Source organism: Homalodisca vitripennis, chromosome 1 (assembly GCF_021130785.1).
Source record: "Homalodisca vitripennis isolate AUS2020 chromosome 1, UT_GWSS_2.1, whole genome shotgun sequence".
In the NCBI taxonomy this organism is placed as follows: Eukaryota; Metazoa; Arthropoda; class Insecta; order Hemiptera; family Cicadellidae; genus Homalodisca; species Homalodisca vitripennis.
The window spans coordinates 90,003,321-90,028,940 of NC_060207.1; the positions used below are offsets into that span (position 1 = coordinate 90,003,321).

At 31.9% G+C, this 25,620-nt stretch overlaps 1 protein-coding gene across 2 annotated transcripts in view; it reads right to left on the bottom strand.

Annotated features, from left to right (window-relative positions):
- LOC124366296 (b(0,+)-type amino acid transporter 1-like) overlaps window positions 1–25,620 on the bottom strand; it is an 84,175-nt gene that overhangs the window by 16,126 nt on the left and 42,429 nt on the right. For both annotated transcript variants that reach the window (XM_046822734.1, XM_046822725.1), the window contains exons 2-7: window positions 7,917–7,992; window positions 6,384–6,554; window positions 5,860–5,961; window positions 4,664–4,945; window positions 3,592–3,717; window positions 2,578–2,677 (exon numbers count right to left, since the gene is read on the bottom strand). In XM_046822734.1, the coding sequence (XP_046678690.1) occupies window positions 2,578–2,677; window positions 3,592–3,717; window positions 4,664–4,945; window positions 5,860–5,961; window positions 6,384–6,554; window positions 7,917–7,941 (806 nt within the window). In that variant the 5' untranslated portion in view covers window positions 7,942–7,992. The remainder of the gene's footprint in view (window positions 1–2,577; window positions 2,678–3,591; window positions 3,718–4,663; window positions 4,946–5,859; window positions 5,962–6,383; window positions 6,555–7,916; window positions 7,993–25,620) is intronic.

The following is a 25,620-nucleotide window of genomic DNA, read 5'->3' on the forward strand; positions in this document are numbered from 1 at the left end:
TTTTAAGCCATATTTAACTTAACATTTCTTTAAGTTTAAACTCATATACCCTAATACATAACATTCAAAATAGATCATGTCTATCTACTCATTCCTCTCCATATATGTGATACAATGAGGCTTGGGCCTCCTCAAACTCTAATCCTGGTTATTTCACTGATCATATAATGAGTAGTCCAATAAAACCTGACACTTTTTAAACAGTTGTTTCTCCGCTGCTATTATGTTTAGAGTCTTGATTGTTACAACAATTAAAAACACAGCTGATGCCATTTCAGTAATCATAGAGCAGTGGACAGTTCAACATTGTGCTTTTGTTCTTGAAGATTTCATTAAAAATAATGAGTCTTTGACTGTTACACAATGGTTATTTTGTAAAAAATTGCATCTTCCTCGTCATAGAGCTGTTCCTTGTAGGAATACTATTAAAAGGTGGGTGAACAATTTCAGAAATTTTTTTATTGCATTAAAACTGAAACTACCCGGTAGGCCTAGATCTGTATGTATTCCAGACAATGTTGAAAATGTGTGTGTATCTGTTCTGCAAAGCCCAAATCGATCAACCCCAAAGCAATCTACTGCGTTAAGAGTTTCAAAGACAACTTTACAACCAATTTTACATTGTGATTTGAATTTTCATCTCTGCAAATTAGCAGTTACACTAAAACTTAGAACCTGCTGATCCTGAATTACATGTTATTTTTTGTAATAGGCTATTAATTACGTACACATTTTGCAGCATTTTATAATGTCTGAAGAAGCTTATTTTGAGCTTTATGGTAATGTAAATACGCACAATTGTTGTTACTGGTTAAGAAAGAATGTTATGGAAATCCATCAACAACCTTTGCATATTGAAACTTGTGACTGATTGGTGTTGTGTACACATCAACACGTTTTAGTGTAATTGAATCTTATTTAAAAAAAATCAAAACAGTGAAATAGACTGTGAATAAAGAACGGTACATTGCAATAATTCACAACTTCTTAGTTCCACAATGTAATTACAACAGTTGGAAATAGAAATAAACTCATTATAGAACCAGCAAGACTGAGTAACTGTGCACATAGCAGATTTCTCAATGACTCTAACAAAGACTGTTCCCAGGTCATTTCATTTTATGTTTTAGCGATGTAGCATGGCCTTGCCCGGTCTCCAAATCTCACTGCTTGCAAATTTTGGTTGTGGGGCTAAATTAAGAGCAAAGTTTTTGTTATGAAACCTTACACCATTGCCGAATTAAAGAACTGCTTATGAAATGAGGTTGCTACAATACCAATGTCCATGGTACTCCGAGTAATGGCAAATTTTCAGAAAAAAATTACAGACATATGTAAATGTTGGTGGAGAACATTTACATAATTTTATATTCCATGAATGAAAATGGGATAACTATGTACATACTTTAATAAATGTTAAGTATTATTTCATGTAACGTTATTTAATTTCGAAAACTGTCAGGTTATTTTGGACCACCCATTATAAACATTTGGTGCCTATTCATGTTTGTTTCAGTTTTTTATCAATTTACCTTCAAGTAGTTCTCTTTATTTTGGATAAACAAAATCAGAAACCCCAGAAACATAATTATAAAATCCTATAACTTTCACTCCACTTTGGATGGCATATATTAATAGACTATAATTAATAAGAATAGAGAGCTTGACATTATAAGTTTGAAGAATTTATTAATAAGGCTTACAACAAACACATATTACTCTGACAGCATATAGTACATTAAAAATTAGTTCTTTATTTATTTCTTATTGCACTTTCTATTCTTCTAGATTTGTATATTTTTTGTTATAATTCTTCTTTGTTGAAAATGAAACATAATGATCCTGTTTACCACTTTGTTTCAAGCTTCTCATGCAAAATGGTTAAAAGAAACAAAATACAAGGGTTTAACCATTGTTACACATTAAAATAAATAGTGGCACAGTCTTCATTACCCATAACTAGAATATTTGTATTTTTGTTACACAATGTATAGTTTACATCACCTGAAGTACATTACTCTTTTGTAATTTAAAAATTGATCTTTAGTTATATCGAAATGAACTTTATCTATTCTTAATTAATACAATTTTAGTTTGTACATTAAAAGAATTACCATGTATATTTTAATGAACAGTTTTTTATTTAGTACTTTGAAACATGTATTGTAAGTGTCAATGTATGAAAGTTATTATAATAGTTGAAAAGAGAGTCATCCCTGTCTAAAATAATATTTAGTACACATGAGAAAAATTTGAAACTTCGCTGTTCTGTTGGCGATGAAAGCAAACTATAATAGCATTGGGCTTCTGACAGAAATGTTTTTAGTTGGCATTTGCAACAACTGATAAATGTGGTTCAGTGCATTTCATATGTACATTTAATATAGTTTATTTATTTGACGGAAAACCCTTTTTACAAACATGATAGATAGGAACAATATAATTGGCAACAAACTTCACATGCTCTAATAACAAGAATATTTGGAGTCAAATATCAACAACATATATAGCAGAACTGAAAGTTAAATTAGGAACATTTGTGTAAGGTTATATGTTATGAAAATATTAAATACTAACCAACCATCATATGCCCATAACCCACTGTAAATTGCCAGGATTATATCTTTTAGCCCAGTTTTTGAGCCTTCAAATCCTGAGCTAAGGTTTTCCACATTACCTGTAACAGAAGTGTAAAGTTAATATCATTGTTGCTACCTACCGATTTAGAATAACATATTTGAGGTTCTTTTACAGTGTGGTTATACATTTAGGCACTAGCAATTGGAAGCAAATTTCACAGATTTTTTGTTTTTGTAGTGTTTATATTTAATAAATACTGAAATGAACAAACATTGATTGAGTGAGAACATAGACTGGTGTTACTTATTCACTGCTATAATTATTTTGGATTGATTACTCTATGGGAAAGAGGAGGAGATTTTGGAATTCTTCTCAAAGAGAGGTAGAGATCATAGTTTATAACTCAAAACAGTTTTACAATTAGGATAAAATGCTAACATATTAAATATGTATGCAGCTTACTTTAATGTTAAGTTTAAAAGCACTGAAATAGGTTCAGTACTAAAGCAAGGACCATTTTGCATAGATAAAAAAGTACAATTACTTTCATACATGAAATATCCTTCTCTTGTGAAGCAATACAATCCAGAGTTGAAAATAATTAAATGAAGTAAGTAACTTATTATAACAGTGATGAAATGGCCTGTGGAAATAAATTTTTTCTGATGAGCTAGATAAGCTATAATTCTTTGTCAGATCCTAAATGGTCAAGAAAATACAAACTTACGAGTATAACCTGTATTATGTAACTTGGCTCCTGGACCCTCGGCTACTTGGAACTGGCCCGGGCCATTTCGCCACTATTAGCCTAGCCGATATATATATATACACACACTTATATATAAATGTATATATATATAATACACTTTAGGAGAGATACTTCTTGTTACACAGCATATTTATCTTTGTTATAAAACATAAAAAAACAAACAACATAAGCACAAATTTATACTATTAAGATTCCCTTCAGTTCAGCAATCAAGTAAATGTGATCAATAGTATTATATTTACCTAGACAGAGATTATAGATGCCGCCTCCAATAACAACCATACAAATAACTATCTTGAAGGAAGAGAAGATATTGTTCATACTGACAAACAGTTTCACACTTCTAAAGTTGACGAATGTAATTACACCTAAAACAAGAGAAAAATGTTAAACACATTATGACATGAGTACTTAATGTTCTGTGACTATCAAGTGAGAAAAGGTTGTTTTATGTTACACTTGTATTTTCACTGATGAAGTGTAAAATAGTTTTTAACTGATCTGGAACAAGAATCCTTAACAGTAATACACATTTTTTATTAAGCCATTTTAATTTGACTAATAATTTGGCTCATAAGCAGGCCCGTATTAGGCTAGGGTTTTAGACAATTTTTCCAGGACCCTGCCACACGTCTATTTGAAGAGGCCATGTCGGACTGTGTGATGACGGGGCCCAGCCGGATATCTTCCGGGGCCCGCCAAAGCTGAGTATGGCCCTGCTCATAAGTCAGGCAATGGCTTCATTGGGAGTAATGATTGCCAAGTAGTCAAAAAATTATATATTACATGAATTATTGAGATATTAAATGTGAACATCAAGATAAGTAAATAATAGTAAACAACTGCAGTATTTAATTTTAATTGTAGCTAAATTAGTATTCATGTATATTCCTGTACTGTATTTTAATTCATTATTTGAATGTATACAATGCTTTTATGTTACTTTCCTCATGTGTAGGACTTGTGATATCTTAAATTTAAAATAAAAGCAATTGGGTTGTAGATGTAAAAGATTTTTTTTTATTCTTTTTTAGCTCTATACACTGTATCAAATCTGAGATATTACATTTCTAATCTACTGTCACAGTACAAAATCATCGGAGCCCATTACCACAAACTAAACAGAAAAACCCAGTATGACTAATTATTGGTCTTTATGTTTTAAAATTCACTCCAATCATGTGTTTTTCTGAGTTGTCAAACAAATTTTGTTGTAAAAAATTTAGCAAATTGCTAATTGCAATGAGATTGACTCAAGTTCATATAGCTTAGAAGATAGGCACATAAGAAATTTAAAATTAACAAAAAGGCTACCTAAGGCAAGTGTTCCAATAAGTTTCTTGAGCAGTTCCTGTTTGAAATAACTGAGCTCAGCATTGATGGCTGAAGCTATCGGACTGTAAATGTATTCAGCAAAAGTCAGCACGATGATGGCCACTTCAGCTGGTCGCAGGATCAGCACCACCACCCAGACGTACAGGAAACTTGGAAGAGGACCGAAGAACTTGTGGAGAGGAGAGAACGCTGCTCGAAAGTATGAGTATTCTGCACCTGACTGTGGTACAACAGTGCCTAACTCTGCAAACGCTAGAGCTCCTGGAATATAGATTATAGTACAAAATTATACTGTGTACTAATTTTCAATTGATTTTAAATCCTAAACTAAGTGGAATAAAGTTATAGCACAATACAAAAGATGTTATTGTTTCTTGTTACAATTTCTTTTCTACAAAATGGTATGGATGTGGACTTTTATACGCTGTATTTTTTTTGTTTTCTTTTTTTAGTTAATGAGGATAATGAAACCAAAGTGTATAGTAAAATTATAATAAATTGTTCTTTAGTTATTATTGATGATATTTCATACCTTATGTGATTGATTTTTCCAGATATAAGAACTAACATATTGTGTCACTTTACCTATAAATAATAAAATAAATTTTTATTACTAGCCATTTTTCTTTTTATTGAAGAGGAACAACTACTCATTAACTAGTACAGTTAATTGTGGTGGGTAAATCAACAGAGAATGATGTGTAAATCATTGCTAAGATTAGAATATATGTTGTACTTTTAAATTAAATTTTAACATAAAATAAGAATTAAATTTAAACTATGAAAAGTACTAGATGAAAAGATTGATTAGTTATTAATTTAGATGAATTATAGATTTTCATGAAATTTTGTGTTTAGTATAATTTTAAAATATCTCCTGAGATTAAAGGTTTAATGTTTAAACTGCAATATACTTTACTCCATATATCACTATGTAAGCTGTATAATTAATAAATATTTTCATATGTTGATGTTTGGTGATATTATCCATGGAATAGTCACGTTTGACCTCTTATCCATACTCTAGAAACTTTTTATCCTATATTTTAAAGAATTGTACGTCCGTACTATCATTTTGTTTAGCATACTATTAGAATTTTCCTTTTCTAGTACAGTCAGTAAAAATAGGGTTTTAAAGAAATCATTAATTTTAATGGCCTATCTTAATCGCTCACCCAGTAATGAAATGCCACCACACGAGGCCCAGATTATCAGGGACTCACCCACTGACCCTGCCCTTTGCAGGGCACTGGATGGTGACACAAATATCCCTGAACCTGTTAACAAACATGATGTATTTGTAAATGTTTCTGCTTTCAGATGTTTTTACAAGATATGTGAGAATTTGGCCTTTTTATCACTTAATTAATTTAAACAGTCAATTTATGAAAATAATGGAGACACTTCAACAGCAGTTTGTTAAATTTTCAACATATTAATTTTGTAAATTTATTAAAGAGTTTATATGTTTTAAGAAGAAAAATAACTACTGGTATTTTTTTATTCATAAATATACTTTAATTTATAGTAAAATATCTCTTCCATTAATGTTTAAAATTGTTACAGAAAAATAAAGGAAAATCATTTATACTGCATAGAACTTTTGGACAGAAAAACATTTTCTTTATTAGTACTAGACAATATTACAAAGAGTAAAATGTAATCTGAGACAGTGGTATATTGGAACAATCCTCTTTACCTATCATGACACTGACAATGAGACTAACAGCACTGAACAGGCCCAGTTCTCTTTTGAGGTTGACTTCTTCCGATGACGCTGCCACATCCCCATTCTTCTCTTTCGTTTGTACGTCACTGACGGTCAACTCTGTTTTCGGTAATGTTCCCTCCTCTTGACTCCTGAGATAACCTTTGTACAAATAAAATAAAATAAATAACTTCAATTCTTATAACTTTTTCTCTAAATGTTAATAATTTTCTACAAGTCGTAACGCACTAAATATTAAAATATTTCTTCCTCTTTTGACTTGGAAAGCCACTCAAGTAGACTTCAATGTGGCTGGTAGTTGAATGTTATAAGACACTAGTTCCAGAGCACATGAGTTTGTGACCTAGTCCAAGTTTAAAGTGCGCTTCATGCACTTATGAGAGTCCTGTGCTAAGGCTAATTAGAGGGGTTACTTTACATTAATAAAGATTTGTTTGAGATACGACATAATGTAATTAGTAATACCAATACAAAGATTTAGCATTGTATAATTCTAGTTGAACCGAAACTATATTCACCTAATAAATTATAACGAGTCTAAAATATAAGTTTTTGTTACATGGAACATTGAAAATAAGATTTCTTACAATTCTGAATTACAAATATAGGAAATCACAATATTGGCAGATGGATCCATGGTCTAACACCCACATATTTAGTCATATCTTACAGGTTTGGTAAATATCTTGCCAAACATCTTGATTTTGAAAACAGATAATATGGTAAATATTTATCTTAATGAAGTAAACTTACTTCATCTAAAAAAACAACTTACTTTTGGAAACCAGCATATATTTTTTATTATTATTGATAGCTTTTGGTCTTTCAGTTCAATTTAAAGCATTAAGATTGCTACGTCATTGAATGAATAGCATTCAAAGAAACTCTAAAATTGTATGTTAATATTTTTTACTTAATGTTTTGTAATATTTCTGGAACGGATTTTTAAATAAAGCAGTCATAAAAAGATCAGTGAGAAGATTTGATATTAGTGTGCTCTTGCATTGTAGTACCCTACTTAGTTCACGAAGCTTTTATTATTTGAACACTGAAACCTAACTTACTGAACAAAAATGTGAATGTATCTTGTAGTACGATATCTTAACAAATATTTCAACTGCAAACTTTAAATTTAGCATGAAAATGCCTTTTTACATAGACAAGAACGAGTTCTATGATGGTGCATGAACCAATCAGGAGGCTCAGAAGACTGTGTAAAAATTCCTTTTCTGTATGATTGTCTTTCGGTCTATCTATCCACAGGACATCTGAGGAATGAAATGAGCAATTGATTTTAAATTTTGCATGCAATCTTAACGAAGCCTGTTACGCGACATGAGGTGTAGCCTACTCCTATCTTGTTATACATATATAATCAACAGGAACAACAATACATTGAATTTTAAATTATTCCTTATGCGGTATTGATTTTTTAGGTCAATTATAGGGATGATTTGTTAATGGTTAGATGAACACTCCACAACACCAAATTTGGAGCCTTACTGTCATTATGTTGACCATCTGCCATGAGTAGTTTGTCTTGTTCGTCCGCGTCCGGGACTGGAGCCTCTGTCTGCGTCTGCAACAAGAGACAGCACTGGTTACAATAGGAGTATCTTAAAACTACATATTTCTCTTGTTGTATGCAAAAAGTATGAACTGTTGGATAAAACTCAGTTCAACATGTTAATAATAAAATCCTTGGATTATAAACAGCAAAATTTTGAAAATAAGTAAATTGACATCTATAATATACCCTTCAAATTCAAATTTAACTTTATGAACTATAAAAATTATAGAAATGTTGTTTTTAAAAATTTCTGACAAATAATGTTTATGATTCAAGAACAAAAAATCACATCAAAAACATCTTAACATTATTCTTTAAAATTAAATAAGTTTTTATATTTTTATAGAATGTGTAACAATTAGTTGTATTATCACTCATTTTTCATGACTGGATATTTTTACCATTATTGATTTAAATAAACTAATATACAGGGTGTCAATTAAGTCTGGAACCTCTTTTTTAATTTTTAAAACATAATAGAAAGGAAATACCAAAGTTCACACGTGCTTACTGGTGATAGTAACGCACACATCTGCCCAATTACCGACCGGATAATCCCTTTGGGGGACGGTCCACAAGGAGTCAGACAAAATTCTTAAATAGCAGCATAGGTCAAGTTTGGTATCAAATTAAAGGTCTTACTTAGCAGAGTACAATGCCGCAAACCGGACTTCAAAAGGTGGATTCATTCAGTATTTATAGCTATTTGAATTTTAAAAACATTTGAACAATGTAAATTATTAAGTATTACAAGTAAACACCAATTTTTAAGTAACCTGTGATCAAAGTAAGTGTTCAAAATGTTCCCCTCCCATCATCTGACAATGTAGTAATCGAAGCAGGAATCAATAATTATTACCAATAACACAACTACTGTTAGAATGTGAAAGTGGCAGATTGAGTCATACACAGCATCCACAGAAACTTAACGTTTGGGCAGGTATTATAGGAAATCAAAATTATGGGCCCATTATTTATCAATGGTAATTTAAATGGCGACTCGTATCTAGCAATGCTTTAAAATGAGATAATTCCTGCACTACAAGCTGCCTCTTGGTCGACAATTTCAAAGAATTTATTTCCAACAAGATGGCGCGCCACCCACACTTTGCTCTCCTTGTTAGAGCATACTTGGATACAATATTCCTTCACAGATGGGTTGGAAGACGTGGTGCAGTAGAGTGGCCTGCTCGTTCCCCTGATTTATCTCCGCTGGATTTTTTTCTTTGGGGATACCTCAAAGATAAAGTTTATCGTACTAAGCCTCGAGATTTGGCGCACCTAAGAAATCTCATAGTCCAAGAAGCTCAAGATATTCCTCGTGACTACCTTCAAAATGCAGTGGATGGCTTTTTACAACCGCCAAGGACATTGCCAGACGATGGTATGGGAACATTTTGAACACTTACTTTGATCACAGGTACTTAAAAATTGGTGTTTACTTGTAATACTTAATAATTTACATTGTTCAATTGTTTTAAAATTCAAATAGCTATACATACTGAATGAATCCACCTTTTTGAAGTCCGGTTTGCGGCATTGTACTCTGCTAAGTAAGACCTTTAATTTGATACCAAACTTGACCTATGCTGCTATTTAAGAATTTTGTCTGACTCCTTGTGGACCGTCCCCCAAAGGGATTATCTGGTTGGTAATTGGGCAGATATGTGAGTTACTATCACCAGTAAGCACGTGTGGGAATTTTGGTATTTTTTTATATTGTGGTTTAAAAATTAAAAAAGAGGTTCCAGACTTAATTGACACCCTGTATATACAGGGTGATTCAAAACTAAACGGCAATCTCTCGAGAGCTTATTCTATAGCTAAAAACAAGTAAAAAAGTTCATATAACATATGCCCGAAAACGCTTCGTTAGCGAGTTACGCCTAGCGAAAGATTTCGCCCGGATTTCAGAACCCTTGGTGAAGTCAGGCCGTATAAAAATGGTAAAGGTAGTTACAAAGATACAAATACGATTGTTTTTTATGTTTATATATCTGACAAATTTATTAAAATTCGTCCCAGAGCTGTAAATGCAATACTTTCAGAGATATCTTACGTAAAACACAAGAATTGGTGCAAAGAAATAACACATTTTTGTGTTTAACGTAAGATTACTTCCATAAATGTTAAATAAAGGTCATTTTTTTCTTAAACAGATTTGTAGAACATTTAATTTCTGAAAAGATTCATGTGAATTACTTAGGAAAAAAATTAATAATAGGTATTGAAATTTAGCTTTATTTAAAATAAAACAGACGCACAAAAATGCATATTCTTATCTGCATAAAATATTAACTAATGTTTAGGTTGTGACTAACAACCTGATCATTAGTTAATATTTTATGCAGATAAGGGAATATGCATTTTTGTGCGTCTGTTTTATTTTTAAATAAAGCTAAATTTCAATACCTATTATTAATTTTTTTCCTAAGTAATTCACATGAATCTTTTCAGAATTAAATGTTCTACAAATCTGTTTAAGAAAAAAAATGACCTTTATTTAACATTTATGGAAGTAATAATCTTACGTTAAACACAAAAAATGTGTTATTTCTTTGCACCAATTCTTGTGTTTTACGTAAGATATCTCTGAAAGTATTGCATATTTACAGCTCTGGGGACGAATTTTAATAAATTTGTCAGATATATAAACATAAAAAACAATCGTATTTGTATCTTTGTAACTACCTTTACCATTTTTATACGGCCTGACTTCACCAAGGGTTCTGAAATCCGGGCGAAATCTTTCGCTAGGCGTAACTCGCTAACGAAGCGTTTTCGGGCATATGGTTATATGAAACTTTTTTACTTGTTTTTAGCTATAGAATAAGCTCCCGAGAGATTGCCGTTTTAGTTTTGAATCACCCTGTATATATATATATATATATATATATGTATGTATGTATGTATGTATGAAGAGTTATATTCATTCCAAAGGAAAGCATGTACCATACTATATAAACACGCACAGTATAGTGTAGTACATGCTTTCCTTTCCTTTTGAAATGAATATAATTGTTATAAACACAAGATTTTACCACTGACCTCTTCTAAACGCTATAACGCTAATTGGTTAAAAATTTACTGTTAAGAGAGCTCCTCATATACCTGAAATTGTAAGTTACAAATAGGAGGTTTTGGGGTACCCATGGTCTTTTTGGCATTTCTAAAGCAGCTCCTTAGTTATAAAAGAAAGTTATAAACACAACCAATTGCTAACACTGCAAAATGTGTAGAAATCATATGAAGAAAAAACTGTTTGAAGGCTGGACAAGGCAAACAAATTTGCAATCTTAACATTTCTTGAAAACAATTAACATTCTCAGCCCCATGAAGAAGATTCATAGTTAGATTAATCACATTCATGATAGAGTTACATGGATGCCTGGATCCGAAAGTGTTAACAACTGTAAGCTTCATCAAACAGTATTAAAATCTTACAAGTAATGGATATGTAGTCAAGTAATTATATCAAGGGCTATGTGTATTAAGTTTCTTGTTCACTAAACTGTTACATCTTCTCTTGATCTACTGAAGAAAGAATAAATATGACAAAAAGCACAATTATTAATTTATGTGTCTACATACAAGCCTGACCTTAATTTACCTCAATTAACTGGTTGTTTATATTAATTACATGTGTACTTGTTTAATGCAGTAAGCGTTGCTCCAACTACTTTTATGAAAAATTATTCACTGACACACATACAACATTATTTGTAAAACTATCCAATACTGCATAGCAACTTAGATAATTGATGTGTTCATTTATTCACTTGTTACCAAAATGAATCATGATTTATGGATATATTGTACAGCCTCCTTAACCCATAGTTTGAGTACATATCAATTTGTAACGAATATTATTGGTCAACATCTAACCATTTCAGAATGGTCCAATGAATAATCATTTTCATAAAGATTTATACAAAATTAATTTTCAATTAAACCTTGTCCAATAAAACTATACTATTACACCAACTTAAGAACTAAGAATTAAGATTGCAATAATTAAAAAAAAAATTAAAAATGTATTATCTGGTACTTGCTTAATCCAAGGTTAGTAAAAGTTGTTTATGATCTGATGAAATTCCATGAAAAACAAATGTTTTGTAAAGGCTTTTTATAGACAGCCTTTTGTAAAATGTATCTTTATCAGTAAAGCAATACAGAAAATATGATGCAGTGGAGAGTCTAAAATTAGAAAGGTCAACAGGGAAGTAATAAATATCACTTTCTGAGAGTCACACATTGGCTAACTCTGTAGGATCTGGTAAACATTTGATTTGAGTTAAACATAGCAAAATCCTACCTATACCTAACTATAATATTTTTTACCAGAATCATCATCCTTGTCCTGTATCGACTATCCCCTTTAATTTGTTTCAAAAAATCCTCATACAGTACAATGGTCCATGAGGATAAGCAGAAAATGGCTAAAAGGAGACTGGATAAAAAGACAACTTGAATACATGTAAGCAATAATATTTCTAAGTTTTAACCTTTCTTTGCTTTTTATTACCGTACATTCATATTGCCTTTTGTAATTCCATATATTAGTTTTTCTTGTTTTTTATGTGTACTGTAATTGAATTTCAGGATTTTCCTATGTGTTCCTACAATTTAGATAAGTTTTCTGTACAATATAAACTGTGAGATAAACATGTTGGATGTAACTTTTTCTGTGGCCGTTTTCTTATAAATCCAATCAAGTGTATCTTAGCTAATAAGAGGTATAGATAAAACATGGTTGCGTTTTATACTGAAAGCACTAAAATATTTATGAGGTTTTAAGGAGGCCGGTATGGTAAAAATATTCAGAAGCTACTAATGTCACAACCACTAAAAACCATTGAAGCAATAAACAAACTGTAGTAAGATTTCATATATTATAACCTGTGACGAGTGAACTTAAACATGTCCCATCGTGAAACTGAATTTAAACTTTTTTACATATCGAAAACAAGGTTCTGTTTCAGAACACCCAAGTTTCAGTCTCGTCAGGTTTAATAACAGGACATCTTTACATTATATGAGTCATAAGTATTTATATTTTGATGAATGTTGTTCGTTTTACAAATTCACAAACAATATAAGATTACAACCACAGTAGTTGAGTGGACCAAAACACAAAGTGACTCGCCACAGCCAAGCTTTGGCTAGTGCCTTACTGAAGTAGCTGTGAGCTTGTAAAAGGGGTTGCTCAGCAGTGAATGTATTAGCAATAAATAATGTTCTAATATTTGAACACAATAATTCATCTTTGATGTCATGTTTGAATTGAAACCGACATCACCTTTTATCTCATGGCAGTTGAATATTGATATTTATATTTTACCTTTTTTATGGTGAAATTGATTCAGATACCTCTGAGCCCTCTTAGCAATTAATAAACTTAGCAATTCCAATATATTGGTTCTATAAAAACATATAAACAATAAGAATACATTTTTAAAAACACGAGTACTAGAAACTTCTAGTATTCTCGAACAAGAACTTATTAGAATCTTATGTAGAATTACGAGAACCAGTTGATAGACACTTCAATCGATTTTATTTTGAATGTCAAGATTCGATTGCCAATTTATGATACAGGAAAACACAATTTAGTTTAGTTGTGTTTTCATACTTTTGATTTTCATGCGTGATACATGGCGTGACAATAGGTGGCCGCATATATAAACACAGTTCAATGTATGCGGTAGAGCGGAGCTGAAGTTCATCAAAGAGGCAGAAACATGGGTTTACATTTAAATTTTAGTAAATATTAAATTATTGTAAGTTAAAGTGCTTAATCAGTAGTGTAATGAAGATTGCAAATACGAAGTTATTTAATTTTAAATTTAGATTGTGCCAATGATCAATAATCCATCTAATACAATAGAAATGCTATTTATACGTTGTTATAACAACTACCTTATTGTATAAAGCTGTGAATGTTTGCACATAACGTAATCTAATCTGGTTAGTTCCTTTAACATTCTGTATGGCCTTTTTACTGTAGTTATTGAAAAGCAAATGGAGATAACATACTCTTGCCCTAATACTTGAAACATATACCCCTAATACATAGTTAGTGATCAGTAAAAATATCAAAATCACTTAATCATCAAAATTTAACCTAAGTTAGATTCCGATACCAACATATGAGACAGTTGTTTTGGTCAGTGCAACAGCATAAATTTATTGTAGAACCGTAAACAGATTAGACTGGGATTGAATTTAAACGACCAGAACAGACCCATATTGACTGCAGCAACTTTTTAGTTGTATGATTGATACACTTTCGTCATTGGGATAAAAAGGCTAACTCTTATTGTTACTGAAGCCATCGAAGAACTTCAATAAATTATCATGGAATGTAGGAGGGAAATGCTAATCTTATAAAAACTGTTTCACTTTACGACTTCAGGATCCCAAACCTCTGTTCTTTAAACTTTAATCTAAAATTGATCAGGAGATTGTAATAGCTTTGAGTGACTATCGATTATCTCTAGACTTTTTCTTATTATGTTATAGAAAAAGAATAAATAGATATATTGTCCAGTTTTTCAACATAAAATTGCGTGCGAAGCCGCGGGTAACTGGTAGTTATACTTATATTATTCCAAATTCACAATATTAGCTTACTTGATAGCTGACTAAATAAAAATTAATTTCATTAGGACGTTCACGACGACGCGACGGCTTACTTCCGGACTTTTTTATTTGCCGTCGAATTTTTCAATAATAATGGCAAAAACCCGTAATCGTTAAACATCTAAGTATAACGATAAAAGTATGTAGGCTTCGCAATTTTGCACAAAAGATTATTTCAATATGTTTTTTTTTCCTTGTACCCCCAGGGGTACCTGGAAGCGCAAGATAACATTTAATAAACCACCAAGACAGGCAAACAATAAAAATGCAATAAGGAAATGCATAGCAACGTGTGCCTCATACGCACGACGCTCTTTACGAAAGCCAGATGTGTACGGTACCCAACCGGGTGCACGACGGCAGTTGCGAGAGATCACGTGTATCTGATGGGGTTTTAATAACTTACACGTATTCGTTTGCTTCTAGAGGTTTTGCATAGTGGTGTAGATTGTTCATAATTAGGCATAAGCATTATAATAAATAAACTAAGAGATTATTCTCTCCGTGACTAACTATACTGGGAAAATTAAACGTCCTCAAGAAAGTCTGCTCCTAATCTTTTCTCACGGTTCTTAGACACTAGATCAGATTTACAAATACATTGGGAAATCCTCAAAATGTAAAAAATTTCCTTCACATTTTATTAATTATAAATTCCTTCATTTTGCTCGTTCCTGTAGGATACGTCTGGAATTGGCAATATTATTTTCATAACACAAAACATTAATGAATACGTTATTATTTAAACTAATTTTTTCCTCCCAATCAACACCAGCAAAACTATTTTAAACTTGTACCGTATGAAGATTTTACTTTGAAATTTATATACAGTACTGTTTAAGCGTTTATGATTTTTGTTCTTTACTTCTGTATCTTAATTACATTTATCCTTAATTACTTTACTGCACTACTTTGGGTATTATTACGTGTTGTATACAGTATCCCACGAGTACTCCGACAAACTTCTCAGGTGGTTTCCTCTCATCAAAATAATGAAAAAGTTTATATAAACATATGTCGGGAAAACGCCTTGTTTAGTGACTTACGGTTAGCAAAAGATTTCGCTCGATTTTCCAGGAAAGGACGGAAATTAAGCGAAACTGCGAAACTGATGTTTTTATGGTGTAAAGATAGTTCTCAAATTTATTGGCTTTTATGTAAAATTAACTGAAAATTTGAATAAAATACGTCCAAGATCTGTAAGACCGCCCATTTTTGAGATATCAGACAAAATATGCAAAACTCGGTCTCGACAAACATGCTTTGTTTAGATTTGAAGTACGTTAACTTCATGAAATGGGTAATAAACACGTAAACTTTTTAAACAAAACTTTTAGAGAATTTAATTCCAAAGAGAATAATGTAAAATAGGCTAATAATAAACAAAGATAAAGTTAAAAAATTAATTTTTAATTAAATCAACACATGCGAAAACTGACAGACAATGCAATATATATGTTTATTACATGAACGTTCCCCGTAAAAACAAAACATTTAGTAATGTTTTTTTTTTTTCAGTCAAGTAAATAGTTATAAAATATTTACAGTATAAAATATTTTAGGTTGAGAAACGAGGTTTTAAAAATACAGCGTCAATTGAAATGCTTTTAGTTATTGAACATCAAGAGTTGGCAATGCTGCTGCAACAATACCTGAATACAAGTTATTATTGTACAACTGTTCAACAACTGAGCTGTAGCAGTAACCCGTCTATCATCTTTGGTTGTGCAGTGTATGTGTATTATTGTATTATTTGTACTTCATTCGTGTTTTTTAACGACAAGATGCCATTTACATTTTCAAATCAAGAGTACGCAGATATTGTTTTCGTCTATGGTTTTGCTAATGGAAATACTCGTGCAGCTAAACATGAATATGAAAGATGAATTCCGAACAGAAAAACACCTACTCCCGTAACATTTGTATCGGTTTTCAATAACTTACAAACAAATGGATCTTTTCAAACCGTTATTGCTCCATTGAACGTCCTGTGATACAGCATGTACGCGAACAAGATAATATCATTGACATGATACAACGCAGTCCTCAACTTGCACTCACCGACTTTCAAAAAGATTAAACATATATCGTAGTACAGTCTGGAGAGCATTGAAAGAAAACACTTTTATCCATATCACTTACTTACAAAGAGTTCGAAATATTCAGCCAGATGACATTAAGATTAAACTTTTGTCAATGGGTGTTAGAAAATCGAAATAATCTGTTGTCTTTTTTTTCACGGACGAATCGATATTTACATGATACGGAATTCTCAATTAGAAAAATAGTCAACGGTGATCAAACTGAAAATTTATAAGCTTTTGTAGAGTCGAACACTCAAATTCGATTTTCGATAAATGTATGGTGCGGTATAATTGGGGATGTTAATTGGCCCATTTGTTTTTAAAACCGCCTTACTGGTCTTTTAGAGAATCAACTGCCAGTTCTACTTGAATATGTACTACTCGAAAGAAGACATCAAATGATAGTCCAACATAATGGCACCGGCATATTATTTAGAAAATGTTAGAAAGCACTTGCAGATAAGTTTTCCAAGCAGATGGATCGGTCGACGTGGACCAATTAATTGGCCTCCTAGGTCCCCTGATTGAAATCCCTTGGATTATTACTCTTGGGGTAGTTTAAAGCACTTTGTATACACAGAACCAGTTAATTATAAAGAAGAATTATTGAACCGAACTTCAAACGCTTGTAAACTACTTAAGAATGACCGAGATGCTATCAGAAAAGCTACACGTGGTTCGTTAAACGCACTAGATTGTGCATAAAATATCAAGGAAATCATTTTGAGCACCACTAATAAGTTATGGAAATTGGAATAAAAGATTATTCAGGATCAGCAATTAAAGTGTTTTGTTTTTACGAACTTTTTTTATCATTTTGATGAGAGGAAACCACCTGAAAAGTTTGTCGTGTTACTTGTGGGACACCCTGTATAGGAATGTGATTACAACGTACAGGCGCTAGCCCAAACTCAGGTCTAAAAACCTTAAATATTTATAACTTCGTGCCATTGCAAAATCTCTAAGAAGAATACATCTTTGAATTGTAGAATTGATTAAAAAGAGCATTTCATTGGATATCTGTTGTTTTAAAATTATCAACGTTCAAAATGACACCCTCAAACAATTGATTTATATTGTATAATTGGAGTGATAATTTATAAATCACCTATTGTGGTAGAAATTGGTCCAATATTACCTTATAAAGATAGATCATATCATACTGTTAGACCTGGTAAATGTATGGAATGCTGTTTAACTATGTTTGGATTGGCGCCAGCCCAGTAAATAAAGCAATGGTTTACTTTATCCATTGTGCTTTTCTAAGTTTTGAACACACATATGCCGTATAATGCATTAATCATAAATATCATAAAATAAAGAGATTATGAAACATTTCACGTGTAATAACAATCTTAGTTCCGAAAGAATTCATAAAACTACTGTACTATTATTTAAATTGTATAAACTTACTACTTTTAAAATTCTAGTGTGCATAGACGTACACATATATTATACCTAACTGACAAATTCATTATCTGCTAGATTTAATTGGAGGTCGTATCAATAGTACATCACCACAGAAAGATGTTTATTATGTTAAAGCTTTAGTCCGCACATGTCTCTTTCTTCACGCATTTCAGTGCATTTAGACTTGTCACGAATTAATGCAACTATAAATCTAGTCGGTGAATAAATTATAAAATCCATTAGCCACCGTCTCTGGATCTCGTGAATATTCTCAGCCGCCCAAAACACTTTTTAAACTGATCAGTTGCTTTGATCAAAAGACCAAACCTGATCACACTTGATCACAGATTGAATTAGGAAAGTGGTAAAAAATGAGTTGCGTTTAAAACAACAAATGAAGTAATTAAGTTTAATTACGATGGCTATTCAGAAGTGTATACTTTTTAAACACTTTGTAACTGTTGAAACTATAGATCGTTGTAAAGGCCTGATACTTTATCTTGTATTTTATTTTGACACGTGATTTTATTTCTAACACGCACATTATGTTTCGTGAAATTATGAAATAAAAATGACTGACTAGCTTTAGATGCCGATTTTAAAACAAGTGAACACGCATGAATAAATAAGACATTTCATACATAAAACCTCTAGCAATTAAAATTATTAAAATAGCTGTCTTGTTTAATGTTCCATGAAAATATTAATTGTATAAGTCTAATACTTAAAATGGATTTTAGATATATACATGATCAAATATTACTGTAGATATTATTTTGTAAATAATTCAACTTTGAAAAATGTTGCAACTCCTTTGTGCTTTTACTAACCATAGCTATAGGACAAGGAAATCCAAGCAGTGTCACAAATTCAAAGTTAATTGATTAAAATTAATTATTTGTTTTCTTTCGCAAAATTAGTGCTAGTCTTGTTTCATATAAATAAATATTGCTTGTCGCTAGTTAAAATACAATGGAACGTCATATTTCATTATTGTGTTCTATTTTATGTTTTGTTTTGTAAATAAAGTTTTGTGTATTTTGTAAATGGCATACACAGATTGCGGGTGAATACACACTTACTCATTGAGACAACGTACAGATGTTTGCACAGAAAAATACTTAAAATAGACCCACACGTTACGGAATAATTCAAAACGTATTTCCAGTTAAAGAACTACGAGCTAACTGTACCATGCATCATAAAGTAGCAACGGTTTATATGCGAAGATACAAGATCGCAGATAGTCTTGAACACTTACGCGTGCCCGGCGCTGCATCTTGGAAGTCTAGACGGACGGAACTGCGGAACAAGTGGTTCTCTGTTGGACCAGAGGGTCAATTAACGCCAGGGTGAGAATCGGTCTGTTCGTAAAAATAAATAATGAACGACTTTACTAAGCATAACTCATGAATGCTGTCTGTTGTGGCAAATGGCTTTCTCGATAGAGCGAGTACGTTGTCTCACTTGCTGTGCAGGAATGGGCCATTCCAGGGGGACCATTCTCTCCTCACTGGGTCATTCAATGGCAGATCGTGACATTACGGGAAATGTAAGTGTTACTTTAACGTCGCTTTCCTTCTGTTGTATGAAATCTTTGTATTCCTCGTTCTTTCCGTAGGAGTCTGAGCGCCCTTTACGTCGAATGCCGGAACTTCGAAAGAAACGTATTGATGTTGGCATTGCAATCAAATACTGATTCGCTGTCATTGTTAGTGCAGTTAGTGCAATTTCAAAACTCGTAATCTTTTTATTCTTAAGATTCTATTCTATTAAAACATTTTGATTATAATACTTTTGTTAGGCAATCCAAATTTAATTTTGACTCTTGGAGCAATTGGAAAATTTTTAAACTAGTAGTTAGTAAAACAACACTTTTCTAATATTATTTTTTTCATAGAAAAAAATAATATTGAACAATTGTATTGTTGTTTTAATAACTACTAGTTTCACTGTCCTTGTCTTATTTCCCCATCAATAGGCTACATTATATTTACAATGATCTTGAATACAATAGTACTCTTGATCTACAATAGTAACTTTTCTTGCGTGCCGGTTTCTCTGATGTATGAAAGCGTTGAAAATTACTGGGAATATATATTTACTATTTATATACATACTAAACTTGCATACTTATTTTCATTGCTCTAGTTCGAACGGTAAATTCATAATAAGGCATAAATGAAAAAAATCATTTCTACTTCTTTTGACGTGACAACGTCTTAAATTAGGTTGCGGCTCGGAGTCACTCATGAAAAAGTGTAACGCCCGGTAACGTTACGATGCCCGTCCAGTGGGTCCGCCGCACGGGTTCCGCACGGGATAAAGCAGATAACTGTGAGTCCGCCGCACGGGATAAAGCAGATAACTATGTTTATTCGTGAAAATGTGGAGTGCTTAGATTCGTCATTTACAACAACTACAACAATAAAGGTAAATAATTGTACACTGATATTTCATTATCGTAAACTATGATTGATTGATTAATTGTTAGATTGACACAAAAGTTGAGAAACTGAGTTTATAGGTTATGTCATACTATTGACAAATGTTGATAGTGTTAAGTAAATTATTAGTTTAAATCACTCTGCAATCAATCGTAATTCAGTCGATTGAGAAGAAACAGCGCGTATTGCTAGTCAAACATTTAAAATAACAAATTATAACCTCTAACCTGTCATAACAGTGCGACCAAACAAACGAACTAAACCGACCAATCACCACGCGCGGAGTTAGAATTTAACTGTGTTTAGCAAGAATTTCAAATTCCAATTTTAGTAAATGTTTTATTCAACTTTACCATTTACAATAACAAATTTTAATTAATTTCAAATTATGTACAATGTTTTAGTAAACAAAATATATTTCTATAGTTAAAATTTGTGCAATTCTTATTTTCATTCAATTCCTTGTTCCTATTGTGCAATTTAATAATATTCATATCAATAAATATTCTACCGAGAAAAAGACGTTGTGACGTAAAATCTTCGCCCGTAAAACCGACTTTACAGGCAACCATAATGTTTTTTTTTTTTAAACAAAACATTGACGTGGATACATTCGGACTAAGATTTACCGTTAAACAAAAATCACTAACGTTATTTCACTAGAAAAAATATTGACTTTTAAACCCACATTAAGGTACTCACGTAAACAAACAATACAATCACTTTTCCCAAAGCTTCAGAATATCATTATCTGATTTTTTAAACATTCGTTTTATTTATAGAGATTATGAATTAATATAAATAGCTTTAATTATCACAATTTGTATTTATTCACAAAATACCCTGAGATAAAATTGCAGGATTTGAAATATCTTATCTGATAATTACAAACTGTTGTTTAGTCTGAAGGTACGAAGAATATTAATGTAGATTGTATTTGAATTTCTAATGTATTCCTTAAGACGTCATTTGCGCCATCTTTGGTGATAATTAACAAACACATGTGCAGTTATTGTTTAAAGTGCACTGGCAGTTCTTTGTTCTTTGTAATACACTGCAGTTCAATCTCATGTGCTACATTTGAAAGTTTGCCAAATATTATTTTACAAAATACAGAATTCTAATTTTTACTGATTTACCATACAACACTATTAATGGAGTGTATATAAATAAGTTTGAATTCGATATAATACTTAGAATTCGAATAATTGTTTTATCTCTAAATTTTAAACGCTCCCTTCCAATTTTTAAACACCAGTTAACTTACAAGCAATAAGTTGTTACAATTAGTAATCTTAAGTTACTAGATTGGTATGTTGTTTACTTATTTATGGGTAAACTGTGTGAGTTTACACATGTCATACATACTTACTTACTTATATCTTTGTTAACTTATTTTTAGCTTATATTTTGAATTTATTACCAGAAATAGTATGGTTTGAGTACTTAAATGATCTTCACTGTATGTACTTTTCATTCTGTATGTAGCCTATATTATGTCTAAGTTAAATATTTAGTTTTCATCACTGACAAAAACTTCAAATAAAGGGTGTTATACCGGTTAAGTGTAAAGCCGTGTGTGCATCTCTACTACGCCTGGTGAGATATTGAATTTAATTTGTTCTTTCCTCGTTAACTAATATTACGGCATTAATTAATTAGGAAACAGGATTTTCCGGACATTTGCCATCGTTCAGTGAAACAAAAAAACAGTAACACTACGTTTCGAGATCTGTAATCTGATCTCTTCTTCAGGTAAAGAACTAACCTAATACATAATTACAAACTAGGTTAAAATAAACAAATCTTACTAAAGCGTTGTGGCACGCCTAAGTCAGGAATCACAACCTACATGTTGTTTGTCAACTGAAGTCGTAGGTGGTTAGTAGACGAGTGAAGACGTATTGTGACCTGTATTCCGTAGTTTAGTTTTAATGATTAGTGTTTGGTATAGTTTTGTATTAAGTGCATGTCTTTAGAGTTAGTGAAGTTGACAAACAACATGTAGGTTGTGATTCCTGACTTAGGCGTGCCACAACGCTTTAGTAAGATTTGTTTATTTTAACCTAGTTTGTAATTATGTATTAGGTTAGTTCTTTACCTGAAGAAGAGATCAGATTGCAGATCTCGAAACGTAGTGTTACTGTTTTCTTGTTTCACTGAACGATGGCAAATGTCTGGAAAATCCTGTTTCCTTCACAATCCTTCCATCGTCAAAAATAACCTTCAAACAAAGAATTAATTAATTAATTTAGTCGGTTGGCAACACAGAGAATTCAGACTAAAATAATTTATAAAATAAAGTACAAAAATTATATATGAAAAGTTTATTTTAAATTGAAACGTTAATGTTTGTAATTCTTTTGTTTGAAAGTTAGACACGACCATAAACTTTTCTTTTGTGCTTACAGATATTTCCCTCTAATTTATGCCGCTATACTTGTCAAAATAACTACGACTACAGAAGACGTACGTATTATCCTATTTTGACCTTTTTAGGTAAGGTTTTTTTATCTCACCGTAAACGTTTGTAGAAAGAAATCATTTGGGATGATTATAGTTATGTTCCAAGTCCTGGAAAAAATTCCTTTCTATGCTTATGATAATAAGGGACAAGGCGCCTCCGCCAACGTGCTATTAGACCTTTTTATTTAATTTAGAAAGGTTCGATTTGTCCCTTTCAAATTCCGGTAAACTATACTTTTGCTTTTTATTAAACCTTTGGGACTAGGGGGTTTGTAATAAGCAGTATGATTGCGTCATTCCTAATTCACATACCTGCTGCTGCAGTTAGTGAGTGGCTGGTTCAGATGGGGAGGGGTTGGAGGGGTGAGAGGGCGCAGAGGGAGGTATGACGCAATCTGCAACCGATATTCCAAATGTCGAGAAATTCCTTCATAAAGGTGGATGTTTATTTCTAATGCCCGTATCAGAACAGAATTCTGTAATTTAAGGACGTTTTATGGCATCTCAACTTTTAGTAATGTATGCGAATATTCAAACTCTCCATTCGATTTTGTTCACTGTATTATTAATTAACTACTTCCAATTGCCGATCAGCCTTAGTAATAGCTGTTTACTTCTCTTCATTCACGTTTACAATCATTTGATACATCATTACATTTTATTAATGATTCACTACAAACTTGTTTCTAAGTTTTGTAAAAAATTACCCTACCTATAAAAAGATGACAAAAACAATAATGTACTAACTAAATTCATAAAGCCAATTCTATTGAATTTGAAACAATATTATAATAAAATTCATCACTTTTAATAACAAAATTATGAAATAGTTATTAGTGTTGTAATACATAGTGAGTTATTACAATAGCAATAAAAGCCTCTTAAGTTCATGGTCTCTTTGACTGTTAATTATGAAATAGTTATTAGTGTTGTAATACATAGTGAGTTATTACAATAGCAATAAAAGCCTCTTAAGTTCATGGTCTCTTTGACTGTTAATTATGAAATAGTTATTAGTGTTTTAATATATAGTGAGTTATTACAATAGCAATAAAAGCCTCTAAGTTCATGGTCTCTTTGACTGTTACCCCCAGCTTCGCCCGCAGTTTCATAGGGTTTGCAAATGCGTGAGCACATCTGGTTCCAGTCCGTCGCTAATGTCTGCCTTGTTGCCACGATCAAGAATATCTGTCAAAAAGTATATTTGTCAATTACTTTTTATGTGGCCCTTTCAGTTCCATTTGTGTTTCAGCAATCGAATTATATGATCGGAAGACCAAATACCTGTCAAAATACTCTTATTTACATTTATTAAATGTTTATAAATGGCAATTGGCTAATGCATGTAGTAGCCTATGTGTTTCTAATACATCATAACGAGTGATAAAACGAACAGATTTTAAATATTACACTCAACTAAATAGAACTCCAAATAGAAAAGTTAGGCGTATTTTGTTGCATTTACATATTACGCCTTACTACTGCAGTCTAAGAGCTCGTCTTGAGGGTACAATTTATCTGGTCAAGCAAAAGTGAACAAACTGATAATATGTAGTTTTTATCCATTCTTACAAAAATATATAGAAATTAGATTCGTAAATCATTATTTCTTGGCGATTTGTATACCCTGCACTTGGTGGTTCAAGGACAAAACAACGACCCATTTACTCCAGCTATTCTCTTCGATCTGGCCGAGAGGAGGTAGCAGGGGCCACATCGCAGTTACGACATCTCACATACCCGCACAATGGGGACTACAAAGACAATGGGGGGGAAAAGGGGAGCAGGAAACGGGTTATCTTTGTTGTAAGAACCGCGACTCTTGGTCAATCATTTTTGCAATGAGTTTTTTCTTCTTGTGTCCCTTTGGAGTATTAATATTGAAAAAGCCGAATAACAAAATGTTGTATTCATTAGATAGTCGTGATTGGCTAGTAATATTTTTTATATTACTTATATCTCATCCACAATAACCCAATGCATGTTTCTCTTTAGATTTTTCTTTATTATTAAAAATATAGTACGCCTAACCGTGAGTGTTGCATGCACACATGCCGTACAAAAGTATTAAATTAATAACATTTGTGATATGGTGGCGAGGCTCTCAAACGTTCCCGGCAATATGTTGAATATTGTAGTTCCAAAATTCCAGAACTGTCCCACTAAATTTTTACAAATATGCTTACATATATTATATGTGACTTAGGTTACAGACTTTGTTAGGTTTCTTTGTTAGACTTATGCTGCCCGTCCTCATAAGCCACTGACCTGTGAGAGAAGTTTATCAAACAGAACATGGACAGTGGGTTCAGTTAAAGGTCAACGGTACTGATAAAAAAATGCTCCGACCACAGACAGGAATTGAACCCGCACTGTATCAGATATGAAGCCCCGACACTCAGATAATGTATTGAGGCCCAAGTACACTAATAACATACATTAACTGTTCAATAAGTAGGAGCTTTACCTTCACAATTAATAAATTAGGGCAATATTTAAACTTAAGACACTCACTTCAAATAATTCAAACCCAACAGTTTTGTTATCATTATTTAGCTCATAATTTTCAGTAAATTTACTTTCAGTTG